Here is a 27,790-nt window from a genome sequence, read left to right as displayed (position 1 = left end):
ATGCAATGTCCGGACGAGTGACTGTGAGATAGATCAACCGTCCTACTAACCGTCTGTATCGACCAGGATCTTCTAGTGGCTCCCCCTGATCATGTGAAAGCTTGACATTCGGATTCATAGGAGTCTGTGCAGGTTTTGCCCCAAGAAGACCTATTTCTTCTAAAATATCAAGTACATACTTCCTTTGGGACAAAGATAGCCCCTTTTGTGAAAATGCCACTTCAATGCCTAAGAAGTATCTCAGAACACCAAGGTCTTTTATGCTAAATTCATTCTGAAGGAAATCTTTGAGGCATTGTATTCCTGCTTTGTCATTCCCTGTAATAACAATGTCATCAACGTATACAACCAGGAGAATCAGACCATCCTTGCTTCGAGAGCTGAACACAGAATGGTCTACAGCACATTGTTTCATACCAAATCGTAGGATGGCCTCACTGAATCTCCCAAACCAAGCATGAGGAGATTGTTTTAGACCATAAATCTCATTTCTTAGCTTACAGACGGTATGCTGCAACTCCCCCTGAGCAACAAACCCTGGTGGTTGCTCCATATACTCCTCCTGCAAATCACCATGGAGGAACGCATTCTTGATATCCAACTGATATAGTGGCCAAGACTGATTCACGACCAAAGAAATCAATACACGGATGGACGAAATCTTTGCCACTGGAGAGAATGTCTCAACATAATCAATCCCATAAATCTGAGTAAAGGCCTTTGCAACAAGACGAGCTTTTAACCTCTCAACAGAGCCATCAGGTAGGTATTTGACGGTGAACACCCACTTACATCCGATTACGTAAGCACCAGGAGGAAGGGAAACCAACTGCCATGTTTGATTTTTAGTCAAGGCATCCATCTCAGCCTCCATAGCTGCCTACCATCCTGAATCAAGCATAGCCTCTCGAGCAGAGCGAGGAATAAAAATCGATGACAAAGATGAGATAAATGCGATATACAAAGGAGATAACCGAGCATAACTTACCGCATCAGAAATAGGGTGATGAGTGGTATGAGAACGAGTACGGCTCGCAATGGAGGCATCAGGAGAGTCATCAACCTGAGCATCATCATCAGAGGATGAGGGTAAAGACGGACCTGCTTGCTGAGAGAAGATGGCAGGACATGAAGGCTCAACTGAAGTAGTAAAACACTTGCGAGTATATAACTGTACGGGACGCTGAACCTGATCCGGTGGCAAACTTGGAACCGGGACCTGATCTGGTGGCAAACTTGGAACCGGAACCGGCAATGGCAACGGAGGAGGAGATACCGATAAAGAAGAGGAAGCAGGAAAATAGGGAGTATCCTAAAAAAAATAGACATCAGCACTGATAAATGTGCGGCGAAGCTGGGGACTGTAGCCTCGGTAACCCTTCTGGGTTTGTGAATAACCCAGGAAAACACACTTGATTGCCCTTGGGGCCAATTTATCAAGTCCTGGGGTGAGATCCTAAACAAAGCAAACAGACCCAAACACCTTGGGAGGTAACGAAAACGGATCCCTAGAAGGGTGTAACACCGAAAAAGGGGACCGATTGCTAAGAACTGAAGAGGGTAGACGATTAGCCAGAAAGCAGGCTGTAAGCATAGCGTCAGCCCAAAAAGGTTTGGGAACATGCATCTGATACAGAATGGAGCGAGCTATATCTACGAGATACCGTATTTTTCGCTCGGCAACACCATTCTGTTGTGAAGTGTGGGCACAAGACGACTGATGAATAATTCCACGACTAGAAAGAAACTCCTGAAAACCTTGCCGATCAGAAAAATACTCACAGGCATTATCAGTACGTAAACATTTGAGGGAACAAGAGTATTGATTTGTAATTTCAGCATAAAATAAACAAAATGTAGAAAACACCTCTGAACGATCCTTTATTATATAAAGCCAGGTCATCCTGGAAAAATCATCAACAAAAATAACAAAGTACTTCCCACCTAACATAGAAGGAGTACGACATGGACCCCAAACATTAGAATGCACTAACTCAAAAGGACTATTGACACAACTAACAGAACGAGATGGGTAGGAAACACGATGATGTTTTCCATACTGACAGGACTCACAATGAAAAGGACTAATAACACCAGAAACAACTGGAGAACGCTGCAGACTCTCATAAGAAGGATGTCCGAGTCGGCAGTGCCACATAAAGGAATCTGCTGAGGTACTAAACGCCGTGGGAGTGATAGCATCATCCAGGTAGTAGAGGCCAGCTGTCTCATGCCCCGAGCCAATCTTCTTCTCAGTCGCAAGGTCCTGAAAAACACAATAAGACGGAAAGAATGTTACTGAATAGTTAGGTGATTAGTAAGCTGACTAACAGAAAGCAGATTGCAGGGAAAAGTAGGAACAGAGAGTACAGATAATAAGGATAAGTGGGATGTGGCTGTAACAGTCCCAATGCTTGAAATAGGACATCGAGTCCCATTGGCCAAGGTGACCGTCTTAGTAGGAGCAAAAGAAGTAAAAGAACTAAGAGTGTATTGTTACCGGTCATATGATGAGAGGCACCAGAATCAATGAGCCAGGAATCGGAGTGGCTAATGGAGTAAGATGAGTTGCTACCTTCTGTGGCAAGTTGAGCTGCCGGTTGTTTCCCTTTCTCCTGTAGGCGCAAAAGTGACTCATACTCAGTCCGAGAGACGACCATGGTGTTTGAGGTAGCAGAAGTAGGTGCAGCAGGTGTCTCAGAAGCGAAGTCGGCGGCTCGAGTGGGACGCAGCTCGGGATGTAGATCGTAATAGAAATCAATAGTGTGACCTCCATGTCACAACGAGTGCAATAACTGGAGCCACGACCCCCAGAAGTACGGCCTCCCCCTGAATCTCGGCCAAAGCCACGGCCCTGTCCGCGACTACCACGACCCCGATCACGAGCGCCCCGAAAGGAACCAGACTGGGCAGCAAAGGCAGACTGATCGCCAGCAGACTGATCGCCAGCAACAGAGATAGCCGTATCGATACGTAGAGCGCGTTGAACGCGAGAAAAGATCTCATTCAAAGATGGGAGCGTGCCTAACCTAAGGATCTGCTGGCGAAGAGGGACAAACTCAGGCCTTAAGCCATCCAAAAAACGAGTAGTACGGAGCTCATTCTTCTGTTGAGCCAATACCGTAAGGTCGGTGGACGGTGGATGATAAATATGAATCTGCTCACAGAGACCAACAAAGTCCGAATAGTACTCAGCGACGGTCTTATCGCCACGCGAGATTCGAAAGAAGTCACTGTAAACATCAGTAATCCGCGTGAGATTGTTGCTGCCGGAATAGAGTGTCTCAGCACGCAACCAGACTGCCCGGGATGTATCCAGAAATAGCATGTGGCTCGCAATCTTTGGCTCCATACTTTGACAGAGAAGAGATTGGAACTGGGGCATCCTCCTAACTCCACTTATCATACCCAACATCTTTCGGATTCGGAGCATCTGTAGTGATGAAACGTAACTTGCCCTGACCTCGCAGATAGAGAAACAGAACGACTCCAGGCAGGGTAATTAGCACCATCCAACTTAATGGATGTCATAGAGGTCACCGGGAGCAGAACTGAACCAGTGGCAAAAGCTGATGGCAAGGACATAATAAACACCAAAATTTTAAAAAAAGGATGTCGGTGAAGCAGACCGAACAACACACACCACAACATTCACAGACACCCAAAGAAAGGGAGCCAAATATAGGCAAGCAAATCACCACAAAGACAAACAATCAGAGGAAAAAACCACAAACATTCAGCGGAGGAAGGACTCTGAAAGAATAAGCACGAAGCCCCATACTTGTGGAACTACAACGAAACATAGAGACAAAGCTCAAGTCATGTTTACAGAAAGGACGTAAATCCCCTCGCGTGGGGGAAAAGAAAGAAAATTTTTGGTGAGGGCTTACCTGGAAACCCAGGAATTGGGGGGGGGGGGGGGGTGCTGCAAATCAAAATTCTAGAAGCAAATTTTTTTTTCCCGTGAAAGTTATATATGTCTGGGAGGGGCGAGCGGCAGGAAGAAGTACATCTTCCCAACTTTTAGATACATAATTTATATTCCATTGTTTTCTGTCGATTGCACTTCTAATCATTCTTATTTCCGGCTGTAGACACCCCATTTTAACCGAACCCTAAACCATCATTTTGAATAAAAATTCCATCAAATAGATGAATTAGTGTCCCAAATTTCACCCTAGAGTAGGTTAGGATCCCAAGTAGGACCCTGTAAAATTTCATCGAAATCGGACAAAATTTGCCTAATAGGATGAGTCGAGTTAGAATTATAGTGCAAAAGGTTAGTGAAATATCTTGTAACCCAGCCAGTTTTTACACTCGAGCTAGGAAGGGGTTGAATCATACATCTTGGGGGTTGTCCAGTAAGAAAAAGGACAAAAGACAAGAAATAAATATCTTATGCAGGGAGTGTCCAGTAACTAAAAGGGGGTAGATCATTTAACATAATTTTTCATTAAACATCTTGTGGACCACCCTCATGGGGCAAAAACAAACTAAATTCACCAAAGGGGGGGTGTCTACTGTTAAGAAGAGGGGATGAAATATTTGTGATTTCTATAAATAGAGAGCACAGCTCTCTCATTGGGGGGATTTTCTCATTCTCGTTGGAAAATTAGGACAGAGTGAGAGAGAGAGAGAAAGAGAGAGAAACCCTAGCTTTTTTCCCTTCTTCATCTTCTTCGATCGTTTTCCGGTTGATATTCCGGCCAGATCTCTTCTCCGGCGAGCTCAAACTTTAGCAGATTCCTAAGATCATCTTATGCTTCGATTATCTTCCATTTAAACCTATGTCAGATCTAATTTTTCACCTACTTGAATCCCTAACTCATTCTAAACCCTAGATCAATCTACTGTAAAGCTTAGATTTCATCTTCATCTCCATGTTGAAGATGATCAACAATGAGGATTTATAAATATAGGATACGGGTACGTTGGGCCTTCGGAGGGTGCGGGTACGCCCTCATCCTCCCAATGATGTTTGGGTGCGTACCCGGTACACACCCAGGGAGTACCTAGGCGCACCCGCACCCAATACGCACCCGACACAGGTGCGTGGGCCTCCGGAGAGTTCCCGTGCTTCATAGTTTTTCATGTCTCTTCGTGTTGTCTGGCTTTATGCCTTATCTCTTCGTATTGTCTTGATATTGTCCTCCTTGTCTTGTCTTCTCCGGGCTAATGTAGTTTCGCCCAAGGGGGAGTGTTGTTGTGCTCCCTAGTCAGTCTTTGTCTTCTCAGCTTTATGCCTTATCCCCTTTTATCCGAGCAATGGCTTCGATGGATATGGCTTCCATATCCATCATTGGCCCGACTCTTACAGGTGACTGTCTTTTCCCGTCAACCTCTCTTTTCCAGGCGATGGTGTTCCCATCGTTGGTCGGCTCCTCTTTAGACGACAAGCCGACAATGTTCATGACGTCGACCCTGTCTGCAGATAATGGTTTCCCCATCGTTGGTTGGTTATCTTCTCCCTCCTTGTCCGAACGATGGCTTCCATATCCATAATTGGTCGACTATCTTACTGGCGACAGTCTTTTCCCGTCGACCTCTCGTTTCCGGACAATGGTTTTCCCATTGTTGTTCGGCTCTTTTCAAGCGACGGTGTTCATACCGTCGACCTAGTCTCCAGACGATGGTGTCCCAATTGTTGGTTGGTTTATCTTTTTCCTCATTTTCTTCTTGTCTTCAGGTGACGATGTTCATGTCGTCGACCTAGTTGCCAGACGATGATTCCCCCATCGTTGGTTGGTTATCCTTTTTTTTCTCTATTTATCCCTTCACTCCAAGCGATGATTTTCCCGCCGACCTTGTCTCCGATGATTTCCCCATCGGTTGTTATCCTCTCACTTGGCGTTGTGCTGCTTCGTTGATGTTCGTTGTGCGCACTTTTGGTGTGCCCCTTTTGCTTGCTGGATCGTATTTGTTCCTTGCATGGCGCCTCGATTGCTCGTGATATGCAGATCTGTTCGCCGTGCTCTCCTTCAGGGGGGAGGCCCTGTTTGATCGCTCTTGCTGTTTTGCTACTTTAGGGGAGCTGCTCTTTTTAATGGTCATTGATCTTGATGCTGTTATTGTAGCCGCTGCTACCCTTTTTAGTATTATGCTTTCATTAAATATTCACCACACCAGCTTGAGGAGTGTTATACCAAGCTGGATGTGTATGGGCTTATTGTACTCTTTTGATGTGTTGTCTTTTTATTGTACTTTTTAGTTGTAGTTTTTTGTAGCAAGCTGGAGCTTTATAGTATCTACACTCCAACTTGAGGGGGAGTGTTGAATAACATGTATTAGGGGTAGTTTAGTCATTACTTATAGTGTAGAGGGTATTGTAGTCATTGTACATTGTTGTCCTAGTTTGGGCCTATATATACATCATTTAGATGTGGAGCTCCCTAGTGGAGACTCTCCATCCTTCACTTCTCTTCTTTATCCAGTCTGGAGGGTCCAGATGCGGTTTAAATACATTCAAACACATCAATGTTTACCCTGCTTGAACCTAAGCCTACCTGAAAGTCCTTTTGGTGTATTTTAGGCCCAAGTTTGTAGAGAAACAGAAAAATAAAAATAAAATGATGGAGTCTTAGACCCCACTAGACTGAAAACTCGCAAGGGCAGTCTAGGCAAAAGTTAGGGTTATTCACCCGCTAAGCTGAAAACCCGGAAGGGCAGCTTAGGCAAAAATTAGGGTGCAGAGCCTGCTAGATAGAAAATCTGCAAGGGCAGACAGTCCAGGCAAAATATAAGGCATACGGTCCGCCAAATCGAAAACCTAGAAAGGCAATTTGGTCATGGTACACTCATGTATTTCTATTAAGAGAGAAGAAAGGTACAAAGACAAATATGCCCTTAGTCATGCTACATATTTTAACACTCCCCCTCAAGCTCGAATGCATATATCATGCATTCCTAGCTTGTTACAAATATCACTTAGCTTTACTCAACGACTATGTAAATATATCAGTCAGCTGATCCACAAATCGAGGGAACATTGTGCATATCTCCCCCTTTTGGATTCTCTGACGAATAAAATGACAGTCCACCTCAATATGTTTCGTTCGTCCATGGAAGACTGGATTGGTAGCAATATGGATTGAAGCCTTGTTATCACTGTTAAAGTATAAAAGATAAATAACGCCTTTCTGCAACATCTTAAGCTTTGGAGAAGTTGGTAAGTTAACATGGTATCAGAGCCAAAGGTCTCGAGTTCAAACCTCTCTGATAGCAAAAATCCACATGCGATGGTCGGCCCAAAGTGGGACCACATGTGCCACGTGTTTGCCAAGTGGGCCACACGTGCGGGGGAGTGTTAAAGTATAAAAGATAAATAATGAATTTCTCCAACAGCTCAAGCTTTTGGAGAAGTTGGTAAGTTAACAATCACAATACAACTGAGAAGGCGAAGAAGGAATAATACCAATCTCAGACAAAAGTGAACGCAGCCAGATGAGTTCTGTACTCGTGTGGGCCATGGCCTTGTATTCGATTTCCGCATTGGACTTGGCTATGACGTCTTGTTTCTTGGTTCGCCACGACACAAAGTTACCTCCTACAAGTGTGCAATACCCAGTGGTTGATCTCCTATCTGCTAGAGATCCATCCCAATCTGCATCAGAAAAAGCTTCAACCCTCATATGAGCATGCCTTTTAAACAACAAGCCTCTCCCTGGAGTGCCTTTCAAGTACTTGAGAATCTGGACTATTGCAGCCCAGTGAGAGGTGTACGTGGGGAGCTCATATACGGACTAACTACCCCTACAACATATGAGATGTCTAGCCCTGTGAGAGTTGTACGTGGGGAGGTCATATTCGGACTAACTACGCCTACAACATATGAGATGCTAGTCGAGTGACTGTGAGGTATATGAGCTTACCAAGTAGTCTCCTATATCTGCCTGGGTCATCCAACAAGTTCCCCTCTTCTGGAATAAGCTTCACATTAGGGTCCATAGGTACAGATGCAGGTTTCACTCCAAGATTTCCTGTCTCATCTAATAAATCCAACACATACTTTCTTTATGATAGAGAGAGACCTCGAGAAGAATATGCTACATCTATCCCAAGAAAGTACCTTAGGCGACCCAGATCTTTGGTAGAGAACTCTTTTTGTAAGAAGCACTTCAATTTCTGCCAATTACTGCCAGTGATGATAATGTCATCAACATATACTATCCACAATATACAACCAGCGGCAGCCTGATGACTGAAAACTAAATGATCTATGGCGCATTTCTTCATGCCAAAACGCATGACAGCTTCACTGAACCTCCCAAACAATGCTCGGAGATTGCTTTAAATCGTAGAGAGATTTCCACAGGCGACACACAGAGGACATCTTCCCGTGAGCAACATATCTTGGAGGTTGCTCCATGTACAGCTCCTCAGTGAGGTCGCCATGGAGAAAGGCATTCTTTACATTTAATTGATAGTGTCCAATCATGATTAACGGCCAAAGAAAGTAATACATGAACTGATGGAATCTTCGCAACAGGAGAGAATGTCTCGGTGTAATCAACACCAAAAGTCTGAGTACAAGGTTTTAAATTTTTGTTTCGGTTTCGATTTCGGTTTCGGCAATGTTTCGGTTTTGGGCCAAAATTTCTACTGAAATCGTGTAGTTTATGAAAATGATTTCGTTTTTTTTTTAATTTCCACCGACATGATAGTAATTTTTTTCTATAGTTTTCTAAGAGTTTTCCAAGAGGCGATTTTGGAGCTCCCTCCCTAGGTCGATGGAAACCCTAGGGAGGCGTTCTCTTCCCTATTTCGTCTCTCTCTCTCTCTCTCTCTCTCTCTCTCTCTCTCTCTCTCTCTCTCTCTCGTCTCTTCTGTCTCTTCTGTCTCTCCCTCTCTCTTCTTTTTCTCCCCCATCTCTCCCTGATCTTTCTCTCTTCGATCGATCTCCCTCTCTCCTTTCCTGATATCTCTTTCTCACCCTATCTTCTTTTCTTTCACTTTTCTGATCTCTTCTTGTTCTCTCTCTTTCTGCTTTTTCTACTCCCCCCTCTTTCTTCTTCTCTGGTCTCTCTTTCTCTTAGATCTATCTTTCCTATATTTTGATCTTTCCTTTTCTCTTCCTTGATGGCAAGGGAGGTGTTAGTGGCCTGATGATGCCCGGAATTGGGCAGATCTCGCAGGGGATGCAACAATGGTAGCTGGAGGTGCGAAATGGCCAGATCTGGGTCTGATTGGGCCAAATTTATTGGGGAAAGGATCTGATATGGGTTGGGTGGATGAAGAAAGTGGGTTGATGAGTTGTCGGAAGTGGTGGACGTAGCAAGAGTGTGAAAAAGGGTGCCCGGATTCGGGGAAAAAAGGGAAGAGGTTGGATGTGGAGGGTAAAGATGGGGTTTGATCGACGTGCAAGGTTGGGGCTAGAAGGGTAGATTATGGTGAACAATGGTGGCTCTAGGATTAGGTGAAAATAAGGGTATGATTAGGATTTTAGGCTCTGGTGAAGCTGAAGGGGAAGAAGTTAGGGTAAAAAATGGCGATCTCTAGGGTTAGATTAGGGTTTTTGGCTTGGGTGGTTTAATGGGGATCCCCCGGAACGAGCGGTGGCGCAAGGTGGAGGCCGCCGATGATCGGATTCGATGGATTGGCTATCGTGCACGGTTAGAGGTGCACAATAGCTTTAGGCCTTTGAGCGGGATTTTTAAAATTTGAATTAGCCGGCTAGAAAGTGGTGGAGCAGTCTGAGTGACGTGGCAGGTCACAGCTATGATTTGATGGGGTCCACAAATATGGCACTTTCAAATGAGACCATTGTGCATTGTAAAGGAAAGGAAGGGGGAATGATGAAGGCATTTTTAGCTGCGGTAGTAGATGAAGAATTCGAAAGGGAAGTGAAATAGGTATTCGGCAGGGTGGCAACGCATGGAAGTGTAGCACTCGTTGTAGTGGTTGACCTAGAAGATCATTTTTTGGCTTTTTACTGGTCTAGGAGCATGCTCCTAGCCCCCTTAATTGATTATATGTAATGCATGTAGGGACCCCTGGTCCCCAATCTAATCTTCATAGTATTAATGAAATTGTCAATTTTCAAAACAAAACAAAAAAAATCGACTGAAATGTCTAAAATTTCGGTGTCGATTTCGGTTGAAATTATAACATTTCGGTGTAAATTTTGTAAAAAGGTCCAAAAATGAAATTTCAGCGACATTTTGGCGGAATTTCGGTGAAATTTCTATAAAATTTCTGCCAAATCTTGTAAAGAAACGACTTTATGTGAATTTCAGTTTCGGTTTGTACCAAAACTGGAATTTAAAACCATGATCGAGAGATCCTGAAAGAGACAGAAAGAGGGGTAAAATGAGATAGAGCAATTGAGACTTTTAGTAAGCTGGCTAACAGAAAGTGAACTAAAAGGAGGCTTAGGGAAACATAAGACTGAAGATAATGGAAGGCTAGGATGAGGAGAAATACTACTACATCAGAGATGGGAGTAGTAGTCCCATTAGTAAGAGTAAATGATTGAGAGACAGAATGAAAAGCTCGGAAAGAGATAAGCTGAGAAGAGTTCCTAGTCATGTGGTACGAGGCCCCCGAATCAATAGTCTAGGACCCAGAGCTAGAAATGAGGGTAGTAGGTGAACTACTTGGTTGTGCAAAACCCGCAGTAGGAGGGAGGACGCTTAAGCGAATGCGTTGAAACTCCTCATAGTCGGCTCGTGATAAAGTGAATTTGTCATTGGCTAGCACGGGGGCAGTAGAGGAGGAAGGCAAAGCCTTGGAAGGACCAGCGGTAGTCGGATGCACCGAGCGAGTCTGGCGAAGCTCGGGATGAAGGGTATAACAAGTGTCGACATGATGGCCCTCTCTCTGACATTGAGTACAATATGAGCGGCCATGACCACCACCAACACGGCCACCACGTCCCCTGCCCCGGGCAAAAGTACCACCACCACGACCAGAGCGACCGCCACCATCATAGGCCGCCAGGGTAGTGCTATCAGCAAGAACAGCTAGGGAGGAGTTGCTCAGAAGACACTGCTGGGCACGGGAATAGACCTCCGTGAGGAAGGGAATAAATCCGGAGCCAATGATCTGCTGACGTAGATGAACGAACTTAGGGTCTAGACTATCAAGGTAGTGGACAACACGGAGCTAGTCCTACTGACGGGTAAGTATGGTGATGTCAGAGGTGAGGGGCCTAAAAAGATCAAGCTGCTGGCAGAGGGAGGCGAACTGGCTATAATGGGCACCGAGAGACATCACCACGGCAAAAGCGTATCCACTCAGAATATGTGGTACATATGCACGTGAGGCTATCATCTCCAGAATAGAGGAGTGCAGTGTGATCCTAGATCTGCTTAGATATGGGACGAAGCATCATGGTGGCAGCTATAGACAGCGTCATACTTTGCCAAAGAAGTGTGTGAATCAACGTGTCTTCCTACTCCCATCGAGCATATGTGGGATCAGTAGAAGAGGGAGGCTCTTGGCTAATAAGGCTAACCTTGCCTCGAGCAAGGAGATATGTCTCGACAATGACTTTCCTTGTTAAGTAATTGGTCCCATCCAATTTAACAATAGTCATCTGTGGGAATGAGCCCTCCACCGGGGAGGAGTAACTAGAAGAGGGAATAGCCGAAAGTGGTTGTGTTGCACGGAGCCCATTGGTCGTGCCGATGATAGGAGGCTCCATGAAGACAAAGAGATAAAGAAGACAACAACCACGACAATCGGCAAAGACAAATACGAGAAAGGAGAAAACTAAATGGGGCCAAGGGTTGTATCGCGGCTCCGGGAGGGACAAATGCAAAGGATAGAGACATAGTTGTGGGAACCAAAGCCACAAACAAGAGCAAGAGGGGTGGAGGGGATTCAAGACATTAGAGCTTAGGGTTTTTTTTTGTGTAGTAGGGCTTTAAATGGGTGTTGGTGCGGAAAAGTAGGGCTCGAGATCGGAGAAAAAGAGGGGCATGGATGCTGTTGGAGAGAGAGAGAGAGATAGTGTGTGGGGGTCGGAGGGGGGTATGAGGGCAGGGAGGAGGGTTGGGGTGTTCCGGGGATAGGGAGGAGGGGCGGGGATTTCCTGGCGGGGAGGAAGAGAGAGAAGAGGGGGGTCGTGGGGTAGGGTTAGGGTTCGGGGCTGAGGGAGAGGTGGTGGACAGAAAAAACTATGGTGGTCCCTAGGGGATCAAAATGCTAGAGCTTTGATACCATGTTGGAGAAGATATGAGAGAAGAAGAGAGTAAGTAGGGTAGAACTCCCCCTCACTTGTGTATTTATATTAAGAGAGAAGAAAGGTACAAAGACAACTATGCCCTTACGCATTCTACAAATTCTAACATATATGGGCTTGAATTTGTCATAGAGCTACTAGATGACTTACCTTCATACATGTTCTTATTTCAATCATAAAAAAAAATTATGACACAATTTCCAAATCTATCAACCTTCGAAAAACAGATCTTGATCAACAGAATTTAGATTAAAAGGCCCCATCCATGAAGAAAATAGTCCCTAGAGTGTGCTTCCAGCACCTTCAAAATGTACCTGATAAACCGTAAATTTGTTCCGTTCTCCTCACCATTGTTGGGAAAGTTGCCTTATTTCCATTGCCGTGGGAAGGCAAGAAACAAAAGGGGAAACATCTTTAGGTTTTGGAAAGAGAAAACCTATGTATAAAATCTCTTGTGTGAGAGCGACAAGGCGTGAGAGTCTCTTTGTGTGTCCGGCTGCAAAGGGGAAAGAGAGGAGTGAGAAGAAAGAGAGAGAAAGAGAGAAAGGGAGAAAGAAGAAGAGGGTTTCTTCTTGGGTTTTCTCTTGGGGTTTCTTCTTGGGTTTTCTCTTGGGGTTTCTTCTTGGTGTTTCTCTTGGGAATTTTCTTCGGGCTTTCTCGGGTTACTCTCTGGTATGGTCTTCGGCTGAGAGGGCAAGGAAAGGATTGCGGGTTGTGGGTTTGGGTTAAATCCATTGTAATCCTTGTATATTGTTTTTCTCATAGTGGAAGATCGTTTTTCTCGCCCGTGGAGTAGGCTTGGCCGAACCACGTAAAATCTTGGTGTTCATCTTGTGGCTTGTTTATTTTACTTTTCCGTTTAATTTGTGCACGATCGAATTGTTTTGCCCGGCGGATTTTCTCAACAACCATAAGGTTTGGAATGAATCTCCCTTCGGTAAATGTTTACGGGAAAGAGGGCAGATCGAAACACTCCAGATTTGGCCTCTGGAGTTTCAGAAATTTAATTTTTTCAGCTTTTTGTTTAACTTCCTTAAAATCAATCATAAATTACTTATGTATAACCAGAAGCAGCATGATCTATAAATTTCCAGTTTTCTACAAATCTGGTGGGAGATGTGTCATGCAACTGATGAGATAGTCCACACGGCATTTGGATACGTAAATCTTCTCTCTTCAGCCCACCAAACTTTCTAAACTAATTGATGTTGTTTTGATCATAGGATGATGGATCTTGATATTGAGAGAGAGACGGGGGTGGGTGGGGGGGGGGGTGGGTTGGGGCTGGGGCGGGGGAGAAGAAGAGAGGGGAGGGGGTTGTGTAGAAGTTATGGAATTGAATATGATGCGCATAGTGTTGCTTCCCTTGTTTATTCACTCGAGTGAAATATTACAATATGGCAGAAATGACCTGAAGCTAAATTTTACATGTACCGTAAAAAGTAGCATAAGAAAAATAAGTATAACCTTGATTGCTTTAGGTTATGTTTATATACCGTGGTATATTTTAAGAAGAAAAGAATTAAAGCAAGATTAGAAGGGAGAGTCTGCAATGCGGGATACGTGGAGGAGTTGAGTTTGTTGATCCTCTGCACATTTTTTTAATCATGTAATAAGCTTCTTCGTGCTTACTTTAGATGCCCCTATAAGTGATAAATTATAAAGCCCCTTAAATACCCTTATGTACAAGAACACGGGCACAAGACAAAGCTGCACACTATACCAGTTTAACATGGTTAAATATCTTCAGTCACTTTTTGAGGACTTTATATCAGTTCCCTGTTTTAGTCGTTTTGCTTATTTTTTAAGACACCATCCATCTTTATGTTGTTTATTGAATCCAGACTTGCCAAAATTTGTATGTTTATTTCTTTAATCATTTGCAGCATGCCGTGAATTTTGATTAGTATGAAAAGACATCTTTTGAATCTGTTCAGGCAGTACATGTAACTGAACCACATATCTAAGTACTTGTATTTTTATTGTCGTTGCTATTTGATTGCATGGGTGCTTTTCGCTAGATTATGGTGACTTTGTTAATAATTTTGTTCCTGCACTTGTACTTTCAGGTTTAGCTTGGGCCATTTGTGAGCACTTAGTAGAGGTGACTAGAGCACCAACTCTGTTTGCCACTCACTTTCACGAACTGACTGCTTTAGCTCATGAATTCATTGCTCATGAACCTCATAGGAGGCCCATTCTTGGTGTTGCAAATTATCATGTTGGTGCACACATTGATTCATCAAGTCGCAAGTTGACTATGCTTTACAAGGTGGGTGCTCAGCTTCAGAAAATTTAGTTGAATAACATTCTTATTCAATGCTATGTAATTATACATCTTCTGGTGGTTGTGGATCTATTTTCTCATTGAAATAGGTTTTGTTTTTGCACTTGTAAGTTATATGATTTAATATTAGGTAGTGTTAGTGTCCTTCAAGTGAGGAGTCATGTTATACACACACATGACCTTGTTTGGGTGATCCTGCTGCTTAGTATAAAGAGGTATTGGGTGATGAAGGTTTCGTGAGGGAAGTTAATCCTGAACTTAGTTTGCATCTTAATTACTATTTCCTTTCTTGTGGGCATTTCATTTTGCTCTTGGATTAGAATGTTGCGAGAAAAAGTAGGTATGACTGGTGCAAAAAATTTACTCAACTCAACTCAACTAAGCCTTTGTCCCAAACTAGTTGGGGTCGGCTAATGAATCCTTTAGAAGATTTTCATGAAGAAGGTGAAAGGTTCTACCTGGCTCAAAATGTCTAAGTCTACTCCTGACACTAGTTGGGTTCGTCTACACGGATCATTTGCTTCCATTCTATCCTATCCAAGGTCATGTTCTCTGTTATATTCCTAACCTCAAGTCTTTCCTCACTGTTTCTACCCAAGTTGTTTTCGGTCTTGCCCCTACCTCTTTTTACTCCATCAACTTGGCACGAGTCACTTCTTCTCACTGGAGCGTCCAAAGACCTACGTTGGATATGTCCAAACCATCTTAAGCGGTGCTCTCTCATCTTCTTCTCAATTGGTGCCACACCCACCTTTTTACGGATGTCTTCATTTTTAATTTGATCTAACCTTGTGTGTCGGCACATCCATCTAAGCATTCACATCTCCACTACACTCATCTTATGCACATGCTGCTTCTTGGTGGCCCAACATTCTGAGCCGTATAGCATGGCTGGCCTCACAGCTGTCTTAGAAAACTTTCCCTTCAACTTGGTAGAGATTTTACGATCGCACAAAACTCCTGCTCTTATTCTATGGTTAAAATCCTCTTCAATCTCTTCTTCCTTATGTAGAATTGAACCAAGATAGCGAAAGATATCCCTCTTAGGTACCTCCTGTCCAGTCATACTTACTACATCCTCGTCCCGCCTCCTTACATTACTAAAGTTGCACTCCATGTACTCTGTCTTAGTCCTACTATGTCTAAAACCTTTGGTGTAAAAAATATAAATAGGAAAAAATTAAAAAGAAAAATTAAGAATGGGTAGGATTAGACTTAGTCAATTTGAGCCGGGTAGATTCTTTCATCTTCTTCATGAAAATTTTCTAAAGGATTTATTAGTTGACCCCAACTAGTTTGGGACAAAGGCTTAGTTGAGTTGAGTTGAGTAAGAATGGCTAGGGTTTTGAAAGGGAAATTGATGTTTCTTTAGTATATGTGGTTTATTTTGTTATGTGGGTGCATGCTAACTTCTAGCTTCGATCATTGCTTACTTTCGTCCCAATGGAAGTTGATCGAAAGCAACACATGTCAGTGGAAGTTTATAACCATGAGCAGAGGTCATGTGCACTGTAGAGGTAACTCAAGACAAATGAGATGAGGGAATCCCAATTGGGAGCTGATGTAGCGCACTCATTGGTGATGCTCTATCGCACAAGTAAAAGGTTTTATGCTTTCCTAAAAGGTTATAGCTAGTGTTAGTGTTTCTACTGCTAAGCAATGTAGTGATGGACAAGCTCTTTCCCTCAAGAGAGGTTCCAACTTCTGAGGACCAATTGCTGAATGATTTCTGGCCCTTGATGCTTTATTGATTTTGGTTCCACTAACCACCGTAGGTGTTCACTTTTGATGTATGTCCATATGGTCGACTTTAGGGGCCCAAGCTCTTTCCCTCAAGAGAGGTTCCCGCTTCTGAGGACCAAGTGCTGAATGATTTCTGGCACTTGATGCTTTGTCGATTTCGGTTCCACTAACCACCGTAGGTGTTCACTTTTGATTGTATGCCCATATGGTCAACTTTAGGGGCCCTTCCCTCTCTCAAGAAGAAGACAATCTTGTAGTGTGGTTTGATATACAACCAGGGGCGAAGGGAGACAATTGCCCCCCTTAATTTTTTGGGAAAAAACAATATACCTTTATTTTTTAATATTTTTTTATACTTACCCCTTTTTAAAAAAATATGCCCCCCCTTTCCAATCATCCCTAAGATAGAAAAAAAATTACTATAAGTGCAAAATATCTGGCATCGCCCTTGTATACAACCATAGTAAATCCGACTTTATTATTGCTATTTTGATCTTTCTTTCTTTTCCTTTCTTCTTTTTTTTGAAAACATTTACTTAAATTGCACATGTTCTAGCCTATTGTACCCCTAAAAATATAGTTAATATAAATAGGGAAATGATTTCAGCACAACTATGTTTTGATACATGCGCTCATGTATCTTGTCTTTTAGCATTTAATTGTCATGTAAGTGCTTCTTGGGAACCGTAAAAACCCTTTTACAGCTCTTTAAATACTAAAAGACAAGAAACATGAGCGTCTTGTATCAAAACATGTTTGTGTTGAAATCATTTCCCTAATTATATTAAGTATATACATATATAGGGAAAACTGTTCGTGAGCTTGAGCTCATATAGCTTATATATGTATAGGTAAGCTGGGGTTTGTGGACCTCTACCAGTTCATTAATAAGAATAGTAATTGCAATCTTTCACAGCTTCAGCTAGCCATTATACACACACGTATCCATGGAATGGTCTCAAATCATTATACCTCTCTCTCCCTCTCTAGAAGAAAAAGAAAATCCTGTATTAAGGTTTGACTGACAGTGATAGAAAATCTTACTTTACTATTACCGTTTTGCCATTTGACACAGCTATTTGATTTCTTTTTTTTTTATCTTTTTCTGAGAACATTAACCTATATTGCACATTGTCTAGGCTACTATCCCGTATACATAATATATATAAATAAGAAGTCCCTATATATATATATATATATATATATATATATATATATATAAAGCTTGAAGCTCTTTCTCTAACCTTTTCTTCTTTTGTGTGTTTTCTCTCTCTTAGGTTGAGGAAGGGGCTTGCGATCAAAGTTTTGGAATTCATGTAGCAGAATTCGCAAACTTTCCTGAATCAGTTGTCACCCTTGCTAGAGAAAAGGCTGCTGAGTTAGAAGATTTTTCTTGTATTTCTGACATTCAAAATGATACAAAAGAAGTGGTATGATTAGTTCAAAAGTTAAAATTTGCTTCTATTGGTACAAAAACTTTATGTAATTACTTGCTCTACTGATTCTATGCAAATATTTCCATTTGCTTGTTGTTAATTATTCATTCTATGCTTGTATTTTATGTGATGTGTTGGATGTATTCGTTGTTAGACGCACCACACTGTTAGACACATTACACTCATTAAGGGTACTTTGGTAATTGGATCACACACACACAAATATGTATGTATGTATATATATTTCTCGTGTGGAGAGAACATTAACCCTCTCTCACGCCATTCTCCATCTCTTCTCTTCTTTATCTCATCATCATGTAAGAACTTAACGTGGTATCAGAGCTTATGGTAGTGAGTGTCAATGATCCTGAAGATGCGACGAGACGAGACGCCCCACTCCCACCATCCGAAGACGCGACGAGACGAGACAAATCCCTTCTCCATTTTTAGAGCACAAGGTTGAAGATCAAGCTTTTTCTTCCTTGAAGAAATCGCATCACAGAACCCTAACCCTCGAACACTAAAATCCTAACCCTACATCATCCCTCCATACTATTGTCGTCTCCTCCTTCCATACCCTAACTCTAACTTTTCCTCAACCCTATACCTAGTTGCAGCCAAGGTTTTAAATTTCGACCGAAATCCGAAATTTCGGGTTTCGGTGGAGAACGAAACCAAAACCGATAATACCCGAAAGGGTAGTTTATTTCGGCCGAAATTTCGGTCAAAATTTCGTTTATCCCTAAATTTCGTGAATTTAAGGGATTTCACGCAAAAATCTCGAGATTTGATAATTATTTAATATTATCCCAAAATTTCAGTCAAAATTGCCGAAATTTCGGTTGAAATAAAAAGGAGAAAAAATAGCCGCTGAATTGACTTGGTCAGATTTCGCCCAAAATTTCAAAATTTTGGCTAAATTTCAGTTTCGGTGAGGACCGAAATGCACTCAGAAACCAAAATTTGAAACCGTGGTTGCAACCCTCCCTTCCATCTTCTACTAGTATCGCACCCCCCAAAACCTATTTATTCCTTTTTTTTCCACGGACCATTCACACCCCACAAACCTCTTTTTTTAGGGGTTTCACAATCCTTAACCTCTATATGTGAATTTTTCATACACCCCTAACCCTGGACCGATTAATCCTTACCCCTACAACCTAGATTTGTGTTACACTCATGTCCTCAAGTTTAGTACAACTCAGTCCCTAATCGTCACTTATTTATGATCTAAACTAGTTTCTTCTTGCCCTTTTATCTTGTGATTGGTTCTGGAACGTTCATTAGTCGTCCCATCTTGTTTCTATATATGTTTGGGTGGTGTTTGTGCATTCTTCTTTGTCCCGGAGTTAGATGTTGATGTCTTCGCGCGAGTATTGTTAGAGGAATTATTGGTGATTATCTGTGGTGGATTTATTGGATAAAAGTGCATGCCAACTGTTTGAAGAAATGTTTGAGAGAATTTTTTGTTTGCTTTAGTAGTGATCGATTGTGCCTCGTTACTTGTGTCGTTGGTGGTGATTAGTTTGTAGCTAGTCTTGGTGGTTCGTTGCTTCTACGCTTAGTTGGTTGGTTGCTTCTACACTTGGTTGTCAGTGGTGCTTGGTCGTTTGTTGTTGTTGGTTGGTGGTGGTTGTTAGTTGGTGTTGAGTGGTGGTGGAGTTTTTTTGGTGATTGTTTGCTGTTGGTTGGCGGTGATTATCTATCCCCTGTTCGTGCCGTGGTTGTTGGTTAACTTGTTGGAGGTAGATCTTGGTGCCTAGTTGTCTACAGGTTGTTGGTTACCTTTTATAGTTGTTGGCTATTCGTGGTGTTCGCAGTTGTTCGACCGCTGGATGGTTCGTTGCGTTGTTAGTTGCCAGATTGTTCGTGGTTTGCTGGTAGTGTTGGCTGCCTTGTTGGTGTCTCCTTGGAGGGGGTGATTGTTGGTTCGTGGTGATTGTTGATTGGTGTTGTCGATGGTGGACTTATTAGTGCTTCTTTTTATTGTTGTTGGTGGCGGTGTTGATTGTTGGTCCTTGGTGCTTGTTGGTTGGTGGTGTAGTTATTTGTGCTTGATTGGTGGTCACCATTGTTGGTGGTTGTTGGAGGTGTTGTTTGTCTCTATTGACGGCTCATTGGTTGTCAATTTTCCTATACTTAATGTTGTTTGCGACTTGGTTTTACCCTATTTCTCTTTATGTTGCTTCGTTGGTGGTGATGATGGTCTTCCCGGGTTGGTGATTGGCCTTCGTTGTTATTGATTGTTCTTGGTGGATTGATGTTGGGTTGCTAGTGTTCCCCTCCAGTGTGTTTGAGGTTGCTTGCTGTTAGTTGTTCCTGGCATTGTTGTTGTGGTTGCTGACTGTTGTTGGTTGTTGTGATGGATCGAATCGCTTTGTCCTCGCTTGCTAGCCATGACCGTGGTCGTGATTCAGGGGACTTCGTGGTCGTGGGTCTCGATATTGTACCCTCTGTCGTATGGATGGCTACAATATTGACTACTGTTATGCTTTACATCCAGAGCTTCACCCCTACCACCCTTCTACTGCTCGTGTTGCTCCTACTACATCTGCCTATCCCGACTCAATACTTGTCAATCGTGCTGAATATGAGGAACTTGTGCGCCTACATGATAGACGCAAGTCGCCCATTGCCACATTTGCCCAACGAGGTAGCTTGTCTAGTTTTCTTTCTGGAACTGCTTCTGGATCATGGCTCATTGATTCAGGAGCACCTCATCGCATGACTAGTAATTTTAATCTCCTTACTTCTTTCTAATCCCCACCTCCTAGTGCACCTCATACTGTTACATTAGCAGATGGAACTACATAACCTGTCTCTGGGGTTGGTATAGTCTCCATCTCTAATAGCATTTATTTATCTTCAGTTCTTTATGTTCCTTCATTTCTTGTTAGTCGATTGTGTGTGCGTCAATTGACAGAAACTCTAAACTGTTCTGTTTCTTTTTTTTCCTTCTTATTGCACGTTTCAGGATCTCAAGACTGGGATGAGGATTGGTTTGGGCCATGAGATTGGTAGCCTATATTATCTTGATTCGAGACCTGCTAGTGCTGCTCTTCGTACTTCTGTTGATGCTTATCAGTGGCACTATCGTTTGGGCCACCCTCCTGCCGAGAAGCGTCTCAAATATCCCTTCTAGTTCTATCGAGTTGTTTTCTTGTGAGTCTTGTGAGTTGGGCAAGCACCATCGAGTGTCTTTTCCTTCACGTGGTGTTCTTTGTTCATTGAGTGCTTTTGAACTTATTCATTCAGACGTTTGGGGTCCTTCACATGCTATCTCTTTATATGGTTTTCGATACTTTGTTATATTTGTGGATGATTTCCTGTGTGCTACATGGTTGTTTCTACTTAAAGATCGTTCTGAATTTTTAATGCAGTTTGTCGCTTTTACTTTGAAATTCCGAAGCAATTTAAATGCTATTTCTTGCTTGCGCACTGATAATGCCAAAGAGTATTTCTCTACCTGTAATGGTTTTCAATAATTTCTTGAATCCCGTGGCATCATCCATGAGTTCTCCCGTGCTTGTACTTCACAACAGAAAGGCATCGTTGAGAGGAAGATAAGATACTAACAAGCACGAGTACAGGTACGGGTACGGGGTCCGGGTATGAAACAACACGGGTACGTGATTTTCCAAAAAACTGGGTACGGGTACGCTGGATATAATATATTTTAATATTTTATTATATATTTATAAAAATTTTAAAAAACAGTTGGAGGAAATCAAATAACACTAACATCACCAAAATAGCAAGATCTATTAAAAGAACACAATTTTAGTAGGCAAATCAGATTATTGGAGTCTCCAAAATTCAGTTTTGGGCTCCCAATTGGTTGTCACAATAGCAAATTAACAGGGCCTAAACCCTAAGCTCCTAATTGTGAGCCCAAATCAGATTCTTGTAGTCAAAATTAAACATAATTTTGACTCCAAAAATCAGTTTTTGGCTCCCAATCAGTTGTCACAATCCCAAATTAATAGGGACTAAACCCTAAGCTTCTAATTGGGAGCCCAAATCAGATTCTTGGAATCAAAATTAACCATAATTTTGACTCCAAAAATCAGTTTTTGGCTCCCAATCGGTTGTCACAATCCCAAATTAACAGGGCCTAAACCCTAAGCCCCTAATTGTGAGCCCAAATCAGATTATTGGAGTGAAAATGAAACAGAAGGGAAAATTACATTTACACCCCCTCTAGTTTCTGACACATTACTCTAACCCTGACTTTCAAAACATGACAAGTACACCCCTTGAGGTTTCAAAACATGACAAGTACACCCCGTTCGTCAACGGTCCGTTAGTTTAACCTGACGGAAAGGCTGAAACTAACCATGGTTAATATTTTGAGGACAACAATACGCTCATTTGCAGAGGGATTAGGGTTACGCCATTTCCCACCGCCGCCGTTGCACCTCCGGCCACCACCGCCGTCGCCATCTCCAGCCACCGTTGTCACCTCCACAACAGACAATGAAACCCCACCCCATGGCTACATCAAACCCACATTTCAAGAAAAAAACATTGATAAAAGCAAAAAGCCGTAAAATATTAGGGTTTATGTGCAAATCATGATAATGGTGTGAATGAAGACAAATAAAACTCCTAGATCGAGGGTTTATGTTAATAAATAAACAAGGGTTTGAACCCAACCCTAATTTTCAGTTTTCAAGTCTGAAAACCCTAATTTTCAGTTGGGGAAGATGAGGGCATTGTGGTCATTTCCGCCTCGCTGTCTACTCTGTCACTTTAAAAAAACTTCAGGGGGTATACTTGTCACGTTTTGAAAGTCAGGATTAGAGTTGAATGTGTCAGAAACTTGAGGGGTCTGTAATTTTTCCTAAACAGAATTTTGACTCCAATAATAAGATTTGGGCTCCCAATCGGATGTTACAATGTCAAATAAACAGGGCTTGAAGCCTTAAAAAAACAAAGATATGGAGAGAGAGAGAGAGAGAGTGACACAGAGAAAGGTAGAGAGAGATCGAGGGAGAGAGAGAGAGACTGAGAGAGAGAGACCGAGAGACTGAGAGAGAGAGAGAGTTATCGGTGATGGAGGCTCACCGAGATTTGACGCCGCCGGAGTCTCACCGGAGGAGAGATCGACGAGAGGGAGCGTCGGAAGGGAGAGGGAGAGAAAACCCTAGTTTTCTCTTTAAAGCTTTTTTTAAACCCCCCAATAAATAAACCTTTTTTAAGAAAAAAAAAACGCAAAACGTATCGGGTGCGCACCCGGCACGCATCCGACCTCTTTTTTTTGTTTTTTGTAAATACTGTGTACGCACCCGATACGTACCCTGTAAAGACCTGGCCTCACACGGGCCTAGAAAGTTAATAACCTTAATTAAATCTGGACCGTAGATCCATAGACCAAAAATCACAGTGTATTTTCGTTTTTTTATTATAACCAATTTTTGGAGCATCAGATCTTGTCCGTTCGACATGATTTTGGTCCCGGTAGATGGGTATTTATTGATGGATTTTTTTTAGAAAACAGCCCATAAACTTTCGATATCACCGAAAGGTAACTATAAACAAAGATAATTAAGAATAATAAAATGATATGGTCTCACATAAGCCTTAGGTGTGTGTGTGTCACTTGGAAATATGGAATGAGAAAACTTAGAATTTGGTATATCATTGTGTTTCAGATTCGGTAGCAATCCTACTCAGACATAGATGATTTCTTACTCTTTCACATCACAAATAACTAAGGTAGGTGACGGTAACCTAAACTTGTACTCTTGAGCAATGATTGATTTATATGCATGCAATGAAATTCTTAGTAGACATAGAATTGTTCATGATAAGGATGTAGTTAAGATGATTGTTCCTTATTAATATGCATCGTGCTCTCATGTTTTATTCTACTAGTAGCATGCAAATGTTGAAATTTGATGCTATGCCAGTAGCTTGGAAAAGATGAAATGTTATGATTCCTTGTTAAAGGGAAAAGGAAAATGTGAGAAGCAATAAAATTGCTAAAAATATCTTTAAGATATTGGAAAGAAGAAAAAAAAGGATATGGATGATATGCCAGTAAGACTGATAAGAGACAAAGACATTGGGAAAATAATTTGGTGGATTGAGCGGAGGTATGAGTCGTCTAGGAATAATGAAATTCCGAGCCGGCCTTGGGTTTTAGCGCACCCCCTTGGCGGTAAATGCATCATCTTAGACCATGATGTCAGGAGGCGGAGTGGCTATTAAGCGCGTCGTAAAAAGTCTCTCATGCCCACTACTTGTAGATGAGGGTATTAGAACGTATTAGGGGCGGGATAACAAGCTAAGGGAGCTTGATTGTCTTGGGTGAGTCGTCTCATGCATTAATAATGATAATAACAAAAATATAAATTTCTCATTTGGAAAACGTTGTTGTGTTGCTAGAATAGTAGTTTTAAATTGATTTATGCCATAGCATGTCCCCTATTACTGTTCATGATTTCTTTAGAAATAAATTATGTTACATGTTCACCTATAGAATTAAGCTGTATTAAATTCAAGAGTTGTTTAATTGTATTTGTTTAGGTACCGAATGAATCTACATAGTTCTTTGAACTAACACCAAAAATTCCCCACAGGTTTTAATACAATGGACAACATCGAGAATAAATAGGGAGCGTAGGAAGAGCGTGCCGAGTCATTGGAGTGTCTAGTCTTTTTCATTTATATATATATATATATATATATATTATTTTTTTATTTTTATTTTTTTGAAATTGCAGTTTACTTATGTCAGTTTACTCTTGCTAAACACTCTAAGTTTGATTTAGATTAATAATATTTGAGTTCTTTGTTATTTAGAAAAAAAATTATTCTGCATTTTTCATGAGTTACATTTAGTTTCTGTCTTTGGTGGCATTTCGGGTTTATCCGAAAATCCGGGTCGTTACAGTACCCGTGTGTACCTGTACCCCATACGTACCCGATATGGGTACGAGAGGTCTGAGGGAGCACCCGTGCTTCCTAGATAAGATACTTATTGGATATGACTCGCACTATCATGTTCCAGATGTAAGTTCCCTAAGTTTATTAGGGTGATGTAGCCTGCACGGCTTACGTCTTAGCGAATCATCTTCCTTCTTCTGTTTTGTCTGGACAGACACCGTTTTATATTCTGTACCCATTAGGTGATCCATTTCCCTTGATCCCATGTGTCTTTGGTAGTACCTTTTTTGTTCGCAAATTAGCTCCTGGCCTTGACAAAGTGGATCCTCGAGCTGAGAAATGTATCTTTTTTGTGTTACTCTCGTATTAAAAAATGATACAAGTGTTGTAGTCCTAGGCTGAGGAAAACCTTTGTTTCTGCAGATGTCACTTGCTTTGAGGATACTCCCTATTCTTCTGATCCTCCTACAGCTCCTGTTGAGCTTCCTACTCTGCTGCTTCCTCTCCCGTCTAGTCCAGCTGAGGACATTATTCCCATGACGACTACTACAGAGACCACATCAGGGCCACCTATATCTGAACCGAAAATTTATACCTGTGGAGCATGTCAGGTTTTCCCACTGTCAGTCCATCACCTCTGCCCGCTAATCTTCTTCCTCAGTCGGATGATTCTCCATCAGGTGGTTCTCCTATTGCCTCTTGCAGTCGCTCTCACACTACTTTACATCCTATTTCTCAATTTGTTTCATATGAGCATCTTTCACCCTCGTTTCGCTCTTTTGTCTCTAGTGTATCTACTTTTTCTGTGCCTAAGATAGTTTTAGAGGCTCTTGCTCATCCAGGGTGGCGGGCTGCCATGGAGGCTGAGATGGCTGGCCTTCATTCTAATAACAAGTGGCAACTTGTTCCTCTTCCCTCTGGAGCACAACCTGTTGGGTGTCGATGGATATTTACTATTAAGTACCTACCTGATGGGATTCTTGAGCGTCTCAAAGCTCGTCTTGTAGCCAAAGGTTATACTCAAACATTTGGAGTGGACTATCAGGAGACATTCTCACCTGTGGCCAAGATACTTGTCCTGATTCTGATTTCCATTGCTGTGAACCGTGGGTGACCCCTTTATCAGTTGGATGTTAAAAATGCATTTCTTCATGGCGACCTCTCTGAGGAGGTATATATGGAGCAACCTCCGGGGTATGCTGCTCAGGGGGAGATGGGTTTGTCAGTTTGTCGCATTAGGAAAGAAATTTATGGATTGAAGCAGTCTCCGAGGGCATGGTTCGGCCGGTTCAGTGATGCAGTCTTGCGCTTTGGTATGAAGCAGTGTGCTGTTGATCATTCTGTTATGAGCTACCAGTCCACTGCTGGTTCTATATTCTTGGTCATTTATATGGATGATATTGTGATCACTAGAAATTACAAAGGTGGAATAAATAGATTGAAGACTCTCCTCCAAGGAGAATTCTCAACAAAAGACTTGGAGCTTCTCAGATATTTCCTTGGCATTGAGGTAGCACACTCTCGTTGTGGTCTTTCTCTGTCACAGAGGAAGTATACGTTAGATATTCTAGAGGAGACTGGTTCCATAGGGTTAAAACCAGCATCTATACCTATGGATTCGAATGTAAAACTATTTCCAGATCAAGGCGACTTGTTGGATGATCCAGGTCGATACAGGAGATTAGTTGGGAAGCTAATTTATTTGACAGCCACTCGTCCTGATAACTCATTTGCCGTACGAGTGGCCGGTCAGTTTATGAGCTCTCCTCGCACCTCTCATTGGGCAACAGTGATTCAGATTGTCAGATACTTGAAGGGCACACCAGGAAAAGGCTTATGTTTTAGGAAACATGGTCATGAGAGAGTAGAGGGATTTACTGATGCAGATTGGGTAGGGTCTCCAATAGACAGGAGATCCACAACTGGTTATTATACATTTGTTGGAGGTAATATGGTGTCCTGGAGAAGTAAAAAGCATGATATTGTATCTAAATCCAGTGTAGAACAGAATACGTCCCTATGTCATACACGAGTGGATAGTTGCTTTGGTTACGTTCTTTCCTATCAGAAATTGGTTTTCCACCTTCAGGACGAGCACAACTGTATTGTGATAACAGATCTGCAATTCATATCGCTAACAACCCAATCTTCCATGAGCAAACAAAACACATTGAAGTGGATTGCCATTTCATTCGTTTGAGAATTCAGAGAGGAGAAATATACACCATGTTCACTCGATCAACAAACCAGCTTGCAGATGTGTTTACTAAACCATTAGGGCCTGCTATGTTAAGGGATGCATGTAACAGGCTAGGAATGTATGATATATACTATTAGAATATGTGGGATCCAACGGTTGGATTGGGTTAAGATCTCACCGTTGGATCATCTTGGAGGTAGATTGGGTAAGTTGGCTAAACGAGGAGACTAGATAAATTAGGCGAGTGGATAAGAAGAGGCAAGCAAGAAAGATTAGGAAAGTAGATTTAATTAGGTAGATTTGATTAGGATTCCTTCCCTTCCATAATTATCTTGATTTCCCTTCTATGCTTATCATGTAAGTGCTTTATATAAGCACCCTTTGATTACTGTAATTGCATCTAAGAATTAGTGAAATTTCTGAAGTTTATCATGGTATCAAAGCGGGACGATCCGACCCATCCTTGATCACATCTTTCGCAGTTCCATTTTCCGGCTGACGGCTAACTCTGCCGTCCGCCGGGCCAACATAGCTCTCCAATTTATCCGCTGCAAAAACAGCTCCTGCAAATCTAAATCCCAACTCTTAGAATTCGCTTCCTTTGTGTTTACCTCATTTTCATCTCTACTTTCCCATGTTCCATCCATGGGTTTTCATCCATGCCTTCACTGCACTCGCAGCCATCTCCCCTTAGGTTCATTTGATCGGCCTCATGGAAAGAGAATGAAGTCCTCAATGTTTTGTCCAAATATCAAGCCCTCAATTCCAACATCATGAAGAGAAGATGAGGGATGCCCACGGAACACAGAAGCCTATGGTGTAGACACTAGGGCTGCACAAAAAACTGCCTAAACCGATAAACCGAACCGAACCAGGCCTTTCGGTTCGGTTTGGTTCAGTTTTTATTCCTATCGGTTTGGTCGCGGTTACGAGATTCACAAAACTGATCCTATCGGTTCGGTTTACGGTTCAAAGAATTTTAATCCGAAAAACCGAACCGAACCGGTTAAGATATAGTTTTTGGCTCTTTTTGCCATTCGGCCCATTCGTAA

The 27,790-nt window shown here is 42.2% G+C and overlaps 2 protein-coding genes across 2 annotated transcripts in view; one reads left to right on the top strand and one right to left on the bottom strand.

Annotated features, from left to right (window-relative positions):
- Positions 1-880: 880 nt before the first annotated feature.
- On the bottom strand, positions 881-3,352 carry LOC143861311 (uncharacterized). Its single transcript, XM_077372247.1, has 3 exons — positions 2,576-3,352; positions 1,484-2,266; positions 881-1,312 (listed from the first exon to the last, which is right to left on the bottom strand). The coding sequence occupies exons 1-3, from the start codon at positions 3,350-3,352 to the stop codon at positions 881-883; spliced, it is 1,992 nt and encodes a 663-aa protein (XP_077228362.1).
- A 10,561-nt stretch (positions 3,353-13,913) lies between these two features.
- Positions 13,914-27,790, top strand: part of LOC143861310 (DNA mismatch repair protein MSH2-like) — a 28,218-nt gene continuing 14,341 nt past the window's right edge. Inside the window, exons 1-3 of the mRNA XM_077372246.1 lie at positions 13,914-13,962; positions 14,251-14,453; positions 17,489-17,641. Coding sequence (XP_077228361.1) covers positions 13,914-13,962; positions 14,251-14,453; positions 17,489-17,641 — 405 coding nt within the window. The remainder of the gene's footprint in view (positions 13,963-14,250; positions 14,454-17,488; positions 17,642-27,790) is intronic.

This window comes from Tasmannia lanceolata, unplaced genomic scaffold, assembly GCF_043159265.1.
Source record: "Tasmannia lanceolata isolate RefF3 unplaced genomic scaffold, GAP_Taslan_0.1 ptg000037l, whole genome shotgun sequence".
NCBI lineage: Eukaryota > Viridiplantae > Streptophyta > Magnoliopsida > Canellales > Winteraceae > Tasmannia > Tasmannia lanceolata.
Note: the sequence above shows the minus strand (reverse complement) of the source record. Positions and strands in the feature narration are given on the sequence as shown.

Coding starts and splice junctions, on each gene's coding strand:
- LOC143861311 (XM_077372247.1), bottom strand. CDS start 3,352: ATGGAGCCAAAGATTGCGAGCCACATGCTATTTCTGGATACATCCCGG. Junction 2,267..2,575: donor AGCTCAACTTGCCACAGAAG/GTAGCAACTCAT, acceptor TGTGTTTTTCAG/GACCTTGCGACTGAGAAGAA. Junction 1,313..1,483: donor CGTTTTCGTTACCTCCCAAG/GTGTTTGGGTCT, acceptor TATTTTTTTTAG/GATACTCCCTATTTTCCTGC.